The sequence below is a fragment of the Nycticebus coucang genome, chromosome 11 (genome assembly GCF_027406575.1).
Source record: "Nycticebus coucang isolate mNycCou1 chromosome 11, mNycCou1.pri, whole genome shotgun sequence".
NCBI classification, from domain to species: Eukaryota; Metazoa; Chordata; class Mammalia; order Primates; family Lorisidae; genus Nycticebus; species Nycticebus coucang.
Window position 1 is genome coordinate 94,174,518 of NC_069790.1, and position 18,535 is coordinate 94,193,052.

The 18,535-nt window shown below is 38.2% G+C and overlaps 1 protein-coding gene across 9 annotated transcripts in view; it reads right to left on the bottom strand.

The window, feature by feature from the left end:
• Positions 1–18,535, bottom strand: part of CADPS2 (calcium dependent secretion activator 2) — a 504,393-nt gene that overhangs the window by 381,246 nt on the left and 104,612 nt on the right. For all 9 annotated transcript variants that reach the window (XM_053609275.1, XM_053609274.1, XM_053609271.1 and 6 more), the window contains exon 2: positions 3,460–3,573. In XM_053609275.1, the coding sequence (XP_053465250.1) occupies positions 3,460–3,573 (114 nt within the window). The remainder of the gene's footprint in view (positions 1–3,459; positions 3,574–18,535) is intronic.

Here is an 18,535-nt window from a genome sequence, read left to right on the forward strand (position 1 = left end):
AAACAAGAACATACCTTGGGGGAAAGATTCCCTATTCAATAAATGGTGTTGGGAGAACTGGATGTCTCCATGTAAAAGACTGAAACTGGACCCACACCTTTCCCCACTCACAAAAATTGATTCAACATGGATAAAGGACTTAAATTTAAGGCATGAAACAATAAAAATCCTCCAAGAAAGCATAGGAAAAACACTGGAAGATATTGGCCTGGGGAAAGACTTCTTGAAGAAGACTGCCATGGCAATTGCAACAACAACAAAAATAAACAAATGGGACTTCATTGAACTGAAAAGCTTCTGTACAGCTAAGGAGACAATAACCAAAGCAAAGAGACAACCTACACAATGGGAAAGGATATTTGCACATTTTCAATCAGATAAAAGCTTGATAACTAGGATCTATAGAGAACTCAAATTAATCCACATGAAATAAGCCAACAATCCCATATATCAATGGGCGAGGGACATGAATAGAACCTTCTCTAAAGATGACAGATGAATGGCTAACAAACACATGAAAAAATGTTCATCATCTCTATATATTAGAGAAATGCAAATCAAAACAACCCTGAGATATCATCTAACCCCAGTGAGAATGACCCACATCACAAAATCTCAAAACTGCAGATGCTGGAGTGGATGTGGAGAGAAGGGAACACTTTTACACTGCTGGTGGGACTACAAACTAGTACAACCTTTCTGCAAGGAAGTATGGAGAAACCTCGAAGCACTCAACCTAGACCTCCCATTTGATCCTGCAATCCCATTACTGGGCATCTACCCAGAAGGAAAAAAATCCTTTTATCATAAGGACACTTGTACTAGACTGTTTATTGCAGCTGAATTTACAATCGCCAAAATGTAGAAACAGCCTAAATGCTCACCAACCCAGGAATGGATTAACAAGCTGTGGTATATGTATACCATGGAATACTATTCAGCTATTAAAAAAATGGAGACTTCACATCCTTCGTATTAACCTGGATGGAAGTGGAAGACATTACTCTTAGTAAAGCATCACAAGAATGGAGAAGCATGAATCCTAAGTACTCAATTTTGATATGAGGACAATTAATGACAATTAAGGTTATGGGGGGGGAGTAGAAAGAGGGATGGAGGGAGGGGGTGGGGCCTTGGTGTGTGTCACACTTTATGGGGGCAAGACATGATTGCAAGAGGGACATTGCCTAACAATTGCAATCAATGTAACCTGGCTTATTGTACCCTCAGTGAATCCTCAACAATAAAAAAAAAAAAAGAAAAAGTATTGATCGATTTTAAAAAAGATTTTTTCTTTGTTATTCTTATTACTTTATAGTACTTAAGACATCACTTAAACAAGACTTGACAGAAATTATATTGCCATATAAAATTCATTATTACCTCCTCACTATAAGCTTTTATGTAAAATATTAAAGAGTATCCACAGTAAATACTAATTAAAATTGACACATAGACACACCAAGCCAACCCCTCCCAAGAGAATACCACATGGAAATACCCAGAAAAATTGACTCTTATCATGATCTAGTTATTAATAGTTGAAAGAAATTGTTTACTTTTTTTTTTAAAGAATATACTATTATGACATGTTTTTGGTCAAGTTACGTAGAGACAAAGAAACATATCTTGGGTTTCATACTAAATTACATGTATTAAAGATAGCTAAAGCAAACCAAATACCTGAAGGTATAACCACTATAAGAACAGACAGGTAATTCTTAATTGCCCATAGAAAATACAGACCTACAATCAAGATGGAAAAAGCTATTATAAAATCATTTAGGAAAGAGCATTCATTAATCTGAGAGAGAGGAAAACAATATAATAACAGCAACCAATAGCAAATTGAGAGAACTTATATCTAAAGAATATAAAGACAAATTTTCAATTTAATTGATAATACTATTTATTAATCTGATGCAAGTGCACATATAGGGCATTACATTTCTTTCTGTTAAGAGTCACGGTAGGGCTGGGTGCTGTGGCTCACACCTGCAATCCTAGCAGTCTTGGAGGCTGAGGCAGGTGGATTGCCTGAGCTCAGAAGTTCAAGACTAGTCTGAACAAGAGCAAGACACTGTCATTACTAAAAACAGAAAAACTAGCTGGTCATTGTGGCAGGAGCCTGTACTCTCACTACCCGAAAGTCTAAGGCAAGAGGACTGCTCTAGCCCAAGAGTTTGAGGTTGCTGTGAGTTATGCTGCCACAGTAACTCAACCCGGGGCAATGGAGTGAGACTCTAGCTCAAAAAAAAGAAAAAAAGAGTCGAGGTAAGATTTTCATAGTTTAAGTCTTGGGCTTTATAAGAAGAAATAGTAAACTCTTGTACTGGTTAAGATTCTTGAGCTTTAAGATATTCTAAGTCAAAGTCCAGTAAGACAACATACTTACTATTGCCAATACATTTATGTCACACACATAATCTGGTAAATATGTCCATACTTTCATCTCATTCAATAGGCAAAGGCTTGGGGTAATGTAAACTTCCCTGCAGTTTCATAAAGTGCCCTCGCTGAATGCATACCAACCCTAAATTACAAATCCAATCAGTTATCTGTAAATCCAGTTATGTAATTTTTGACACAAAATTATTCCCTGCCTCAGGGAAGCTCAGACTGCGTGTGTCTCCACCTTTGCCTTTCTTCACCGGTCTAATACTCATTTGAATGCTATGCTTCTTCAGCTACGGGTTTAGAGCAGCGGTGGGAATTCTGCAGCCTTCAGGCCATGTGTGGCCTTCAAGATCCTTACGTGCAGCCTTTTGACCAAATCCAAATTCAATTCAGAGTATCTGTGAAATAGAAGGAATCCATCCCCCTGATGACTCTGAAATCCTTAGGAAAAAATCCTAAACTTAGCATGTACTGGCAACTCACTCAAGCAGTTAATGACCATGTGTGAAAACTGGTGCTCACAGGAAATCCATAGAGAATTCCTGATGAGTCACGAGCCAAAACCAGAAAAACAGCAACGTGGCAGTGGTAGTGTTATTTCTTCAGGACGAAGAGAGAATTCAATTTATCCTCTTGAATTTAGTTACGGGCTTTAATTATTATAAAACTTAGAGAACAAAATGGCAAAAGATATCAATTTAATATTGAAATCCTGATTAAAAAGGATAATTTAGGCATATGGACCTAAAGATAACTCCACTTAGTTGTATCAATCACGGCCAGAAGATTTTTCTCAACAGTTTATTTCTCCTCAAAAGATACTAATTTCTAATTCTGTTTATCTCTTAAAACCAGGCTGTGGAATTAGTGTGTGTTTTTTTAAATTGTGAAACAAAATTGACAATACTTTCAAGAAGGTTGCAAACTCACAGCCTTCCTGTCATACATACACCAGTGGGCTTCTTAAAATGGGAACTCCATTTAAAAAAAAAAAAGGTTCTAAGTGAGAAATCCATTTAAAAAGCACCAAAGTGCCAAAAAAACAAAGCTCTTTAAACATACCTCATAGTAGCTCCGAACTGCATTGCAAAATGCTTCATCGGCTACAATTTGAGTTTCCCCGTTGAGGAAGGCCTGGAACCGTTCTTTCAGTAACTGCAACTGCTGTTTGTTAAGCTACAGGAAAAACAGAAAATAAGCTGATAAATGAGCCAATGAATAAAACGTCATGATTACTAAAAGTTACATTTGCTGTATGTGTATCTAATGATCTGACATTTAGAATTAACTTTATGGTAAAGAAAAATGAAAAGGTAAAATATCCTAGGACTTGTACTAACTGCTAGATTTTACAACCTTGCCAAGTCAATTCCTCACGTGCTCCATAATTCTGATATGAAAAGACAGACATCTAAATTTCTACTCCAGACACAATTCCTGTGCCTACCACCGCCATACTATCTCTGAAGACACAGGGAAAATCTAAAACACGGATAGTAAATTAACTATTGTACAAAATTCCCAGCTGTCCTAAATAGGGGAAGCAGGGAAGATAAGAACCTGGAGATGAAGGGATGATGTTGTGAACAAGAAGTAACAGGAAGAGAGGCTGTAGAGGACAAAGGGACCCTAGGAGAAAGAATCCGCTGGAAAGGATAACTATTAGGTGCCAGAAGTCTGGATTTCATGAACAAATAGACATCAATGCCTGGGTTGAGATAAAGGAAGGATTAATAGGTAGGAGACAAATCCAAAAAGAAAACAGAGACTCTGTAACAGGTGGACAGTGAATGCATCCTCAAGCACTTAGGGGAAAGAGCTGTGACCCAGGGAGGGGAATGCAAGTTTACAGCCAGATTTCCTAACCCTGGGTCTAGCCAGCGTAGTTATTACTGAAGGTAGGGTTGACACAGACTATGACTCACCAACCAGGTCTTCTACTTATCAGCACAGTCAGGGTCAGGGTCTTAACTTTTAGTGCCCAATGAAAAACGAAGATCTTTTAACCAAAAATTAAGAATTTCATGACAGCAGGAACAGAGCATTAAACCAAATATGGACCCCTTCTAAACTGGCTTACAAGTAATCTGTAACCCCAAGGTGCATGCCCATGAAGCTGGTCCTGGCTACAGGACTATTAGGAAAAGCATATTAAGTTACATAGAAGCATTGTTTTTCTTATGTATAACTGGAGAGAGAACAACATAGTCCTAGAAATAAAACAACAAATCCACAAATACATCAGGAATAGCAAAGGAGTGATCCTTTCACTTCATTCGATCCTCATCAGACTTTATTAAAGGCCTCAGTACAGTTGTGGAATCCACAGAGAGATACGAAGAATTGTGAAATACGCCGTGGATAGAATGCTTAAAAGATTAAAAAGACTAAACAAATTGGAGTGATTTGGCTTCGAAAAGAAGGCTGATGAAAAATAAGTTTGAAAGGCTTCTTAAAATGCCGTTTAAATATAAGGAAAACAAGCTCTTTTTTTAAAAACATGTGTTTTATTTGGGAGTCTAACAAACAACAGTTTGTAAGAAAACTTCTGCTGTGAGTAACAGACTTATAAAGAAGTGTCCAGTTGTACCCAGGTGGAAAAGAAACCCTCTTGCCCTGAGCGGTGAGGAGAGAAGACCAATCCATTTCTTTACTAATATCACCTTCATTTTAGGAGAAGCTAAACCAAGCTGAAATGCAGGAACATGGCCATTATATTACAATCTCCACTTCAATAATAGGAAGAAAAGGGAAGCAGGGGCATTTTGTGTATTTCTTTGTGAGTATGTACCGGCAAGGCAAATTAAGTCTATGACTTGAGCTCTTTAAACATGATTCACAATAGATAGAAATAAGACAGCGATTGCTCAGAGTGAGACGGCTGAGAGCATCGTAGTTGTCAAGCCCTGGGAATCACCTTGCAAACCAAGTGAAATAGCCAAAAGGGAAAACGCAGGGGAGACCAACCAAGAGCTGCAGGGGACCTTAATGAGTATTTGTTCCAACTCCTCCATTTGATAAATAATAAATATATACTATTCAAAAACTAGAACTTTTGTATTTTTTCTTTCAACTTTATTTTATCAAAGGCATCTTTTAAAAAATGTTTGAGAGACGAGGTCTCACTCTGTTACTCAGTCCAGAGTACAATGTGACACAATGATAGCTCACTGCAAAGTAAAACTCCTGGGTGCAAGAGATCTTCCTGCCTCAGCCTCCCCAATGGCTAGGACTACAAGCATGCACCATCATGCTTGATTAATTTTTTATTTTTTGAAGAGATGAGGTCTTGCTTTGTTTCCCAGCTGGGATCAAATTCCTGGCCTCAAGCCTTCCTCTATCCTTGCTCCCCTGCCTCAAATTCTGGGATTACCAGTATGAAAACTACCTGCCATGTCCAGCTTCAATGGCATTTTTTGTTCTTTACAAATTATTCTAAAGTGCTATATTTGCATTATTTAGTTTAATTGGCATATAAGTACAACTATTACAACCATGAGTCACTTTGTGGAGATTATAGTGTGAAAAATTCATGGATATAAATCAAAACAAGGAGATTTGACCAAATCACCTCCTTGGAAACTCCAACAAAGTTAAAACAGTTCACAAAATATGCCAGAGGTACCTAGCTAAATTATCAGTCCTCAACTTTTTGATGAATAAATGATAGTATAGTTATACTTAAGACATAAAATGGCATCAAATATTACAACGAAATACAAAAAGCTAGCAAATGGACACTTCATTAGTACAGAGAAGGGTCTACATTTTCACACAGACAAGACAGGAAAAGAAAAAGGAAATTAAACTTAAAATCTAACACTGGGGATAGCTATCAGAAAGTATAATTTCCTAAATGCTAGATGCCTTACCAAAATAAACTGTATCAGACACCCGTAGAGAGACTGCTGGAGCAGACCCCAGAAATAGACCCCAATACAATCAGCACATACCACAAAACACTATCTCAAAACAGGATCTTCACTGATTTGAGATGCTATACACTAAATGTTCATCTATTCACTAAGTGGTGATAGAATAACTTGGGTAGTCATCTGAAAAAAAATTCAATTGCACCATGCTGTGGTCCAAATGGATAAAAGCTTTTACTTTATAAAATTGAAGTCATGAAGGCACCAGAAAAAGAAAAAAAAACATAAAAAACATGGCAGATTCTTTTAAACATTGATATGAGGAAATTGTTTCTAACTATGGATCAAAATCCGTAAGACCAGTACAAGAAAGAAAGCTATAGACCAGTATTTTTCATGAGCATTAATATGAAATTGTCAACACAATATCAACAAATTAAATCCAATGATGTATAAAAAGGTATACAAAAAAAGGTAAAATGACCCACTTTCACCAAGATTTATCCTAGGTAAGCAAGGCTACTTCAACAGTCAAGAATCAGGTATGTAATCTATGAGACCAGTAGGTTAAAGAAGAAAAATCACAGGCGGTGTCTGTGGCCAAGGAGTAGGGCGCTGGCCCCATATACCGGGTGGCAGGTTCAAGCCCGGCCCCAGCCTAAACTGCAAAAAAAAAGAAGAAGAAAAATCACATGATCCTTGATGCAGAAAAAGAAGTAAACAAAATCCAGCCCAGCCATTCATGATAAAAAAACACGCAATATCCTAAGATGAGAGGGTAACTTCCTCTACTTGATAAAGAACATGTACACCCACACACTCTTGTATTACCTCTGTAAGCCTATTCTAATTTGGGGCAGCTATAAAAAATTTAAAATCTGCTTTTATACGGCTTCCACACAACTCTAGTCATGTACTATCTAGTACCCCAAAAATGCATAAATGTATTCATGATCTATGTGCATATGACTTAATAAAAGGAAAAAAAATACAAAAACACAGTAAATGATGAAACATCAGATAAAATAAATAAAAATTAAAGAAGTACCAAAAGAACAAATAAAACAAAGTCAACTAAGTGTTAATTTCATTCTTCAACATAGCAGACCAAGAATTTGAAGACAGGCACTGCATTATTTGGGAGTCTTCCCTTTTTTTAGGATAAATTTTTCCAGTTTTCCCCCAATATTCTGGGTATTCATTCTCCTAAGGATTTACTCCAGTTTGCCTTAAAATAAGCGTGTTAAATAAAATTAAGTACAATACTTGGATCCAATGGATCATAACTGTTCTAAGTTTAAAGATGTACAATGTTGGTATTAAAGCTTATTTTAAATCTAAATTAATTAAAATTTGTAGATAATAAGGTCCTTTGATATAAAAACCCCAAATGAGAGCACTTTGAAAGCTGTCAGATTAAGCAGATGAAACATACTGTGACAGCAATGCCCCTTTTAAAATGTCCTGAATAGATTGATCAACGTTCTCCTAGGACAGTGTGGCCGACACAGACCTGTGGGAGGACCACTTCCCACATTTTAAGCACTTTTTGTCTATTAATTCAGCCTAAAAACCAATTAACTCCTCTTGGCAGTCACATCGACTGACTCACACAGTGCTTATCATCCACAAAATCTAAAACATCCTTACATGGGCTCCACTAAGCCATGCTTCAGCTGGCTATATTTATTTGGTCCTACTGTTTCAGTTGATTTTATTTTTAGAATTCTGATTCCTTTATCCAATGGTCACAGAGATCTCATAGCTTTCTTATATCAACTAACATAACAAAGTAGTAACCATAGTCTTCATCCACGTCATTATAAAAATATTTACCAGTTGAGAATTAAGAAATGAATCCTAAATCTTGTCATTACATATACTCTTCCTGTTTGATAAAATTTATCATTTGTTATTTTTGGGGGAAGTTGATACTTTTTAGCCTATGTTTTGATTTTGTCCATATTTAGTCTTCTGACTATTATTATGTATTTGCCAATGAATGAATGACATTACTTTTTAAATAAAAAGAAAAATTTAACCAGCAGAAATCATCTAATGGGAATGTTTTAAAATGAGGGGCCAGGGAGAGGGGAGTAGGGAGGTAGAAGAGGTGTCCTTGGGGGCGGGATACAATTACAAGAGGGACTTTACCTAACAACTGCAATCAGCATAACCTAATTCTTTGTACCCTCAATGAATTCCAAACAAAAAAATAAAATTTTACAGAGCTTCTCATATAAAACCAAATTACAGAAACTTAACTAAAACACAAATATCATCACAAATATCTAAATACAACCAAAGAGATTAGCTTTAGAAAATACTTTGACAGTAAAGCTAAATTTTATAAATTGTGGCTGGCTGTGATACTTTATCCATAATAATAACTGCCACAGGAAAAACACTTCAGATTATAGAATTTGGCAATGTTTCATGTTTCTTAGGTATGTGTTGTGTATTTGTTTTTCCTTTTCCTTTTTTTTATTATTTGGGATTCATTGAGGGTACAAAGAATTAGGTTACAGAGATTGTATTTGTTAAAGTCCCTCTTTTAATTGTGTCCCGCCCCCAAGAGGTGTGCCATAAACCGTGACCCTCCATTCTCCTCCTTCTCCCCTCACCCCAATGCCTCATTCCCCTACCCCACCCTTTGTATTAGCTCATCTACTGCCTTCAGATTAGAATTGAGTACATTAAATTCTTGCTTCTCCTTTCTTGTGATGCTTTACTAAGAAGAATGTGTTCCACCTCCATCCAGGTCAATACAAAAGATGTAAAGCCTCCATCTTTTTTTATGGCTGAAGAATATTCCATGGTGTACATATACCACAGCTTGTTAATCCATTCCTGGGTTGGTGGGCATTTAGGTTGTTTCCACATTTTGGCAATTATAATTTGAACTGCAAAAAACAATTTAGTACAAATGTACTTATGATAAAATGATTAATGAAATTGAAAACAAAAGAATCATTCAGAAAATTAATGAAAAGTTGGTTTTTCAAAAAAAATAAATAAAATCAATAAGCATTTGGACAGATTAACTAGAAACAGAAAAGCAAAATCTCTAATAACATCAATCAGAAATGATAAAGGGGAAATAATAACAGACAACACAGAGATACAAGATTATCTCTGAATACTACAAGAAACTACATCCAGAAATCTGACAATGTAGAGGCAATGGACCAATACCTGGAATACCTCTCCCTAGACTTTACCAGGAAGAAAATAGATATCTTGAACAGACTGATTTCAAGAACTGAGATCAAAGAAACAATAAAAATCTCCCAAACAAAAAAATACCCTCGTCTGGATGGCTTCACATCAGAATTCTATCAAACCTTCAAAGAAGACCTTATACCCATGCTGCAGAAATTATTCCAAAAAATTGAGGATGAAGGAATCTTCCCCAACATGTTCTATGAAGCAAATACCACATTGATACCAAAAACAGGAAAAGACCTAACTAAAAAAGAGAATTTCAGACCAATTTCACTAATGAATATAGATGCAAAAATTCTGAACAAAATCCTAGCCAATAGATTACAGCTACACACTAAAAAAATCATTCATCACAATCAAGTAGCTTTCACCCCAGGGATGCAAGGCTGTTTTTACATATGAAAATCCATAAACATGGTTCACCATATCAACAGAAGGAAAAACAAAGACCATGTGATCCTCTCAAGAAATTCAGAAAATATATTCTATAAAATTCAGCATCCTTTTCTAATTAGAACATTTAAGAATATGGGCATAGGTGGTATAATTATTTTTTAATGTTCAAGTTAGATTCTAGCCTTTTCATTCTAAATTGTGGATCAACTGAAGATTTATGCCAGGGCCTTTATTACAGCTGCAGACCAGCCAACATGGTACTCAGGATCCCAGCAACCACCACTGTGCAGAGCCTGCCCTGACCTGCAGTTCCCATTGTGAATCTTAATACTCACAGTGGAGGCTGCATGACACCCTGGTGAGGAAAGGAGGTCACAGTCAAATTCCAGAGCAAAGTGGCCGGTGACCAGTGGGTGCCATATTTCTATGACTGGTGGGTGGGGAGGGGTGGGGTATGTGTATTTACCTCATACAGGTCAAAGAGCGGCAGGAAAAGAAGGGTGTTTCGTTTTTTTTTTTTTTTTTTTCCAAAAAGGTAAAAGGCTTTACTCCAGGAACAAATGTGGCTGAAAATGCACAAAGGCATAGATTTAAATAAAGACTGTCAATTAGATAGAGTGAAAGATATTAACAAGAAAAAACTAAAGGATAGATGTTATTTTTTTCCTCCCTCTCTGTTAACACTCTGGCAAAAACATCTGCAATCGAGGTGTCCAAATTTTTTTTTCTCTGCTGCACATTGAAAAAAGAGTTGTCCTGGGCCACACGTTAAAAACACAAACACTAGGGCGGCACCTGTGGCTCAAAGAGTAGGGCACTGGCCCCATATACCCACAAACACTAACAAAACCTGGTCCGTGTATAAATTTTTGTGATATCTGACACCACAGATAAACAAAAAAGGTCCTCAAAAACTCAGCATGTGGTCCTCAGGGCACGGTCTACGTCAAACCGCGGAGGCAACATCATCAGTGCCTCCCATGTTTCTGATGCAATGGAGCTCCCCACACTGCATATCAAAACAGAATAACAGAGGGGATCCATCCGCATCTTTTACATTATCAATCCTATCAGAGGCACTGATAATACATGTCCTATCTGAATAACTTTTCTTGCCCTCTTCCATAAGCAAGATAGTTGAGATAGTGACTACTCCCACCTAAGACTGTACCAGGTCAGATAGTAGATACAGCCACCCTCAAGTGACTAAGTTGAAGCCAATGAAATATAAGAAAATGGGAGCATGAGTTCCAGCCTCCTTCCACTAAAAGAGGCTAAAACCTCTTTCTCTCTTCCTGCTGGCTTGAATTTGATGTGCTGGTTGTAATGGTCACCATGACCCATGAAAATGGGTCAAAGGAAAATAAAGATTCTGAGACGCAGAATGTGGGACAGTGTTGCATCCTTGACTGCTATCTTCCAATTTCCCTGATGTGAGAGAGAAACATTCATGTGCACACACCCCTCTTATCTGGGCGTTATGGGTAACATTCAGTAAGTGGGAATATGGTACTAAATCCTATCTGTAAAGAGCCCAGTGAGGAACCCAGCAAGAAGGAAACTCTCATGCACTGTCCTTCCTTACGGGCAAGCTTTACCTTCATTTATTCTAAGAATTGTCTTTCCATCTGTTATTTCGCATGAAAAACTCTTTATCCAATGAAGTTGTCCCAGTGAACAGTTAAACCCAAGTCTAAGTGTCTGAGGTAGAATGAAAATAAAGTTATTTTGGTAAAAGAAAAAAAAACCTTTGGCCTCACAGTACTGAGAGAATTTAAGTCTCAAACTTACAAATATTGCTTCAGCATATTTTGCAATAAAATGTCTATTAACTGATGAGTACAAAATAACTAAATCCTTCTGCTATGTTGACAGCTGGGCCCCAGGCCAGGCTCAGTCCACTGCTAAGTGAATGACTTCTGCTTATATTTTCATTGCCTCTGAGGTGAACTCAAACCTCAGCAAACTACATGCCATTAGGTATTGGGTGGCAGGTGGGTGTGGGGGCAAGGGGTCTGGTGATACTAAACTCCAAACATTAAATCCATTAAATCCACGTGTTTTCCTGCCAGGCTGTACTGAGCACATTCCATGCATACCTCATTTTTCTTTTTTTAATTTATTGAGCTACAACTGACAGAAACTGTACATTTCTAAGGTGTATACATAACATTTCATGATATCCACCATGAAATAATTATCACAATTAAGCTAATTAACATAGTCATCACCCCACAGTCATCTTTTGTGTGTGTGTGTGTGTGGGAATCAGTAAGGTTATGTGTAACTTATGGGACAGTGGGATAAGTAATTAAGAGCTCTGGAGTCAGACTAATTCTGTTTATATCCAGAATCCTAAACAAGTGATAGGGTATTAAGAAGATCCTTTCATCTCAGTGCCTCAAGTTCTTCATATACTAGGAGGCTAGTAATAACTCATATCTACCAGGGCTATTGTGTTAAATGAGAGAACAAAACTACTTAAAATATATTGAATGCTTTAAAAGTGCTATTATAAGTGTATTATTAAATACATATTAATTTTATTTCAGCAATTGCAGAAGCCACAGATAAAAATGTCAAGATAAATGCTGATGAATAACAAACAACAGACGGATCCAGAACTGTGTTGTCCAGTACCAGGGTCACTAACCACGCATGCCTACTGAGCACTTCCAATGTGGCCAGTCCAAGTTGACATATGTTCTATGTTATAAAATACATACCAGATTTCAAATGCTCATTTCAACAAAAAGAAGAACATAAAACCTATTGCTAATACCTGTATATTGGTTATATGTTGAAAAACATTTGGGATATATGCGGTAAAATAAATTATTAAAATATTCTTTATCTGTTTATTTTTATGTGTCTTTAAAGCATTAAAGATACACATGTGGCTCACATGATGTCAACTGGACAGCAATGACGGAAATGTCTATGACGGTCATGTGTCCTTGGAAGACACAGTGAACAGGACTATGCTTCACCAAGCACAGGCATGAGCTCATTCACAGAGGCAGGCTCCACTGTATGTAAGCTCGGAGCAAGGTCTAGTACTATGACTGATTAAAGAAAAACTGAACAAAAGCCAAAAAGCAATGCCTCGGTTATACCAGGTGTTGTTCATTGTCAGAGAGTAAAGTAGGTGTTATTACCCCCCACCTCCCCCCAGTAATGCACACACTCTCTGGATGAGAAAACAGACTTGAAAGCTTAAGGTATCAAACCTGTTAGGTCATAGAAGTGGGACCCTAACTATCCTGAACACAAGGCCTCAGTTTTCACTCCCATCACATTCTCCCCACCCCACTGGCCTTTAATCGTCTGTCCCCACTAACAATACAAGCTTATCCAGAGAGAATGCAAAGCAATTATCACAAATAGTGAGCTCTTGAGCAACCACAATTCAAAGATGCATGCAGAGGTAGAGCGCTGAAAGAGAAACAGGAAATTATCAGTCATTCTGAGAAGTCCTTAGGGAAATCCAAAGTCATCCCTCCCTCTTGCCCAGCCACCTCTTAAGATCTGACAAAATGAAAGAGGCTGCACAAACAAGTCTTCCTGGAGGTGAACTACAGAGTAAAGGCAGGAAACGGGAAGAAGGCCAGCACACACTGTGCCACCTTATGGTCCTGCAAAATCGAAAACGTCTGTCTTCAGCTGTCAGAGAAAGTTTCTAGCCAATGCTCTCCTAAAAATAATTCTAGTGGACTATATCAAAGTGGATCATGAGGTGAATACCCTCTGGAAGCAATCTGATTTCCCTTTGACTACCCTTATTGTGTATATCTCTTAACAACTAGTAACAACAGCTGACTTTTATTGACCCCTTACAATATGCAACGCATAACTCTAACCTCTTTAGGTGGATTATTTGAAAGTCAGTTCTCTATGAGGTGGTGTCCTTGTTTCCCAAATGAAGAAGCCAGAGCCCAGAGAGGTTAAGAAAAGTGGCTCAGGTGGTAAAATATGGGGAGAGAGTCACCTGAGGGTCATGAGCTTGGGCACTGGCTTGAACTCTCCAAGTCACATTCTCTAGACTCCAGTCAAGACACAGGACGACCAGAGCCTCACAATGCCAATTATGTAATTTAATCAGCCTATGGACACGAGTAAAATCTCCCATCCTTCTCAGCTACCTTTGAAACTCTTACCATGCCTGTTCATGCCATTGTGCCTTTGTACAAAATGTTTGTTCCCTCTGGCTGAAATACCCTTCCTTTCACCTTATTCAGATGAAACGCCAGGAAATCTTCCTCTTGCCACTCCCCCAAATTAGGTCATCTTATCCTTTTTGTGTCCCTCCTATACCTCATACACACATCTGTCCCTTGCTATGTGTCCTTGCCCTTACTGGGGTACAGATTCCTGAAACATGGAAGTCAGTAAGTGCAATGCTTGCTGGTATGAATTCATCCCAGAAGAAAATCCACCATTCACCATTACTTTTCCCGACATATATCTTATTATAACCAGTGAACAAACGCTTGAGCAGTGAAGTGAGTGAAGAAAAGCAAACAAAGTCTTAGAAAAGAATTCCACGATAGCATTTGTGTTGTCCAAATAAGTTCGCGGCCAGACTGAGCGAGGCCCAAGAAGCAGCATTGGATTTCTGTGAGAGGCTGCAGCGCGAGGAGCTCGCTTTTGCAGACAATATTGTTCTCAGGCAGGAAGGACTTTGCGCCTCGGTACCATCTGGTATTTCATGGCAATGTTCCACAGGCTGAAGCTATGTTTGTAAGAAATTGGTGATTTTTATCTTCATCACAAGGATTGGGACAGACTCGGCAGCAGACAAGCATGTGCCAATCTAAAAGTTTAAAAATGTCCACCAGCTCATCACGCCAATGGCCCTTTCCAGTAGCAGATAAGTGGTTTGACAGAGCTGCTTTAAAAGCAGGAAATATAACTTAAAATTACTTTCCTCAGAAATGTTAGAAATTTTTGCTGTGTTTCTAAATTAGGTGTGTTATGGATGAAAAAATGGTTTATTTGCAAAGGAAGAGAAAAAGAGGAGGAAGGCCAGGGATTCTCAGCCCTCCATCCCTGTGGACCAGCTTCCTGACATAAGTAATGGTAGAATCTCCATAAGATGAACATGAGGTTTCATTCCTTCAATTTAATTTGAATACTTTTGAATAAAAGTAACAGAACCCCCTAAAAATGTCCTATTGAATAAAGAATGACAGGAGGTTATTATCACACATCTCAGTATGTCGGAAAGTAAGAGGGCTCCAGTTGGTTAACTGGGCTGCTCGGCAAAGTTTTCTTATCCATTCATTGGGGATGTCCAATCTTTTTTTTTTTTTCCTGACACATACTGGAAGAATAAGAGTTGTCTTGGCCCACACATTAAATACACAAATGCTAAGGAAAGCTGATGAACAAAAGATCCACGCAGACTTTTCATGGTGCCTGACACCAGACAAGCAAAGCAGCCCTCAATCTACCTGCAGCCCCTGGGCCACAGGGTGGTTGTGTGGGCCCCAAAGAGGCTATGAACTCTGTGAAAAGCTTCCTTACACAAAACTGAAGAAGAAAAAAATTTTATTCTGAGAAAAAAGTAAAAGAGGAGGAAACATTGCCAGTAGCAGCACGCTTTCTCTGTGCATGCCCCCCACGTGTCACTGGCCGTAATTAGTTCATGTGTTTACCCCTAAAGAAATCACAGCGGTGGCGGCGCCTGTGGCTCAGTGAGTAGGGCGCCGGCCCCATATGCCGAGGGTGGCGGGTTCAAACCCAGCCCCGGCCAAACTGCAACAACAAAAAAAAATAGCCGGGCGTTGTGGCAGGCACCTGTAGTCCCAGCTGCTCGGGAGGCTGAGACAAGAGAATCACGTAAGCCCAAGAGTTAGAGGTTGCTGTGAGCCATGTGACGCCACGGCACTCTACCCGAGGGCGGTACAGTGAGACTCTGTCTCTACAAAAAAAAAAAAAAAAAAGAAATCACAGTGATAAGGGAAATAGAATGTCATGACTAAGCATCTTAGACTCACCATGGGGACTAAGGACACATCCAGCCACCTCCCTATAATAGTGTGAGCCTGATATCTGAATAAACCCAAGGGTCTGTTAAGGAAAAAGCAAGAAGAAGGGTAACTAGAAAACAGTTAGGCTCCTAGCCCTGCTGCTCTGTCCTGGCCTTCCCAGAAAGGAAGCCTGAACTGGAAAAACGCGTACAAAAGACCAAGACTAATAGCTTCTACCTCCTATTTGAGTATTTCTCTAACAAATAATGAAATCCTATTCAGCACATAAAACAGATAGCTGCAACAACTTTAAAAATAACTTATTTGAAATAAGTGCAATCATATTTATTATTGCATTTATATGCATGCATTTAGGGACTCAAAATGCAAGGGTCAGACTACTCTCTTAATAATGAATACCAACTTATACCAATTCCTTTTTTCAATATTACAAAATTTAGCTGGCAAAAAATGCCATGATCCCTCCAACAGGTCATTACAAACATTTACATTAGCAAACTCAAGGATTTGTGAAGATTAAAGAGACAAAAGCCCTCTGCAATGCCTTTTACTGGCATTAAAAGACCTGAATACCTGTGCTGAGGTGACATAAATATTTGCTTTAGATTTTCCGATTATAAAAGCAATTCTGAATTTACATATAGAATACTACTGATAAGACAGACAAATTTTTAGCACATTTGGAAGGTTAAAAAAAAAGAATATGTAATCATTGTCCTAGTAATAGAGATAAGCAAATAAAAGTTTAATCTATCAGTTATAAGTAATTAACAAGGAAACAATAAACAAACCAAAACTAAAAGTACTTTAAAAAGAAGGCTGCCTCTAGGCCTAGTTTTAATTGAACAGCTATTTTCTACTTCACTGCTGAATTTAGCAAGCTGTCACATGCTTCTTTCACATCAGGTAGAGTTGCCAAGCTAAATCTAGGATCCCTATTTAAATTGAAATTCCAGGCAAACAATGGATAATTTAAATTTGTGTATTTTATTGTTATCTGAAATGCATTCTTAATATAACTATGTGCCATGTAATGTTTGGGATAGACACTGTAAAGTATCTATTATTTATCTAAAATCCTAATTCAAATGTAACTGGTTGTCCTACATTTCTACCTATATTGTATATTCTGACCCCCAACTCTAAGTCTTTGACAACTTCTTCCCTTTGTTCTTGGGATTGTCTAGTTTCTCTGCCCAGTTACCTTCATGTCTTTGGACTTAATAATGTCTCTTGGCTCCAGTCAGCTCCAAATCCTTAATCTTTTTAGTGCTGTCTGAAAAAGAAGCTCAAAGGAAACTGCCACAGAACTCAACACGCTGTGCAAAACTATAGCCAGACAAATAGATGAGATGCCACTGAGAGGCATGTGGATCACTTTTAAAGAATGAAGAACAAGTGAGCAAGTCCCAAGGACGGGTAGATGCCATCTCCTATAAAGTGTTGTTTGCTTTGTTTCAATGCAGGTACTGAAGAGCTACACAATACCTATTTTTTTTCTGAATTTTGGAAAGCAATACAGTTATATACTCCCTGGGGGAGTGTGGTGTTTAGCTAGGTTTGGGATTTGCTAGAGATAGCAATGAAGAGCTAAGAAATATACCCAAAGGTAAGGAGGGGTCAGTAAGTATATTTAGACTTACTTACGCAGCAGGCTGCTTTGCTGTAACTTCTAGTTTTGTTTGACTGACATAAATGGAAAGATATATACAGGATACACAGGATAAGATTCAAACCAATTTTTATATCAGGCTTTCCCTAACAAAGAAATAGGAGCAGAATCACTGCCTGGTTTGTGTAATTATGAATCATATTTTAAGATACAGGCACTTCTTATAACTCTTAACCTTTTGTCTACTTAGAAAACATGGCACATAAAGACAATTTCTCACTGGACATGATATAGGGTGGAACTGAAATAATGGGTCCCTAAGATTCATCCATCTAGAGAGGGGAAGCCTGGCCAAAATGCAGTGGAAACTAACAACTTGTTCTCCTTTACCTGGTGCCCAGGAAAATTTTTCCTCAGTCACAACCTAACCTTAATCTGCCTGAATCTTGTAGAAGGTGGATGACAATCTTTTGTGGTGACTTTACACCAAACCTACAAGAAAAGTTTTTTTGTAAGACAAAACCTGCCATATTGTAGTAAGTAAACATGGAAAGGGCTCCCACGGTAGACACAGTACAAACAAGCCTCCAAAGTCAGCAGAAACCACAAGGTGGAGATGGGTCACCTCATACTGAACTCCTTGGTGACCAAGTGCCCCACACACTGCCACATGATACACTGGTCCAAAGACAAGACCTACATGATACCAAACACATCAAGAAGGCCACTATGTAGTGAAATGCTACGTAACAAGCTATGGGATGTGCATTTTGGTCCTACACCCTGGTCTCTTGGTAAGAGGCAGGTGTCTCTTTGGCCCCACCCCATCTGCTGCCCACCTATGGACAGACAAGAGGGCCAAGTCAACTTGGAAAAGGGCAAGTCCTTAGCAACTCTCCATTAGCGTTAGAAGTATTATCAACTCCACCTTGTAGGATAAACTTAAATTCACAAAACAGATGTCCAAGAAAACTCAAAAAAGGAATTCAGGAAGCTAAAAACTGAAAGACATAATCTAGGATGTGAATAAATAGAACAGA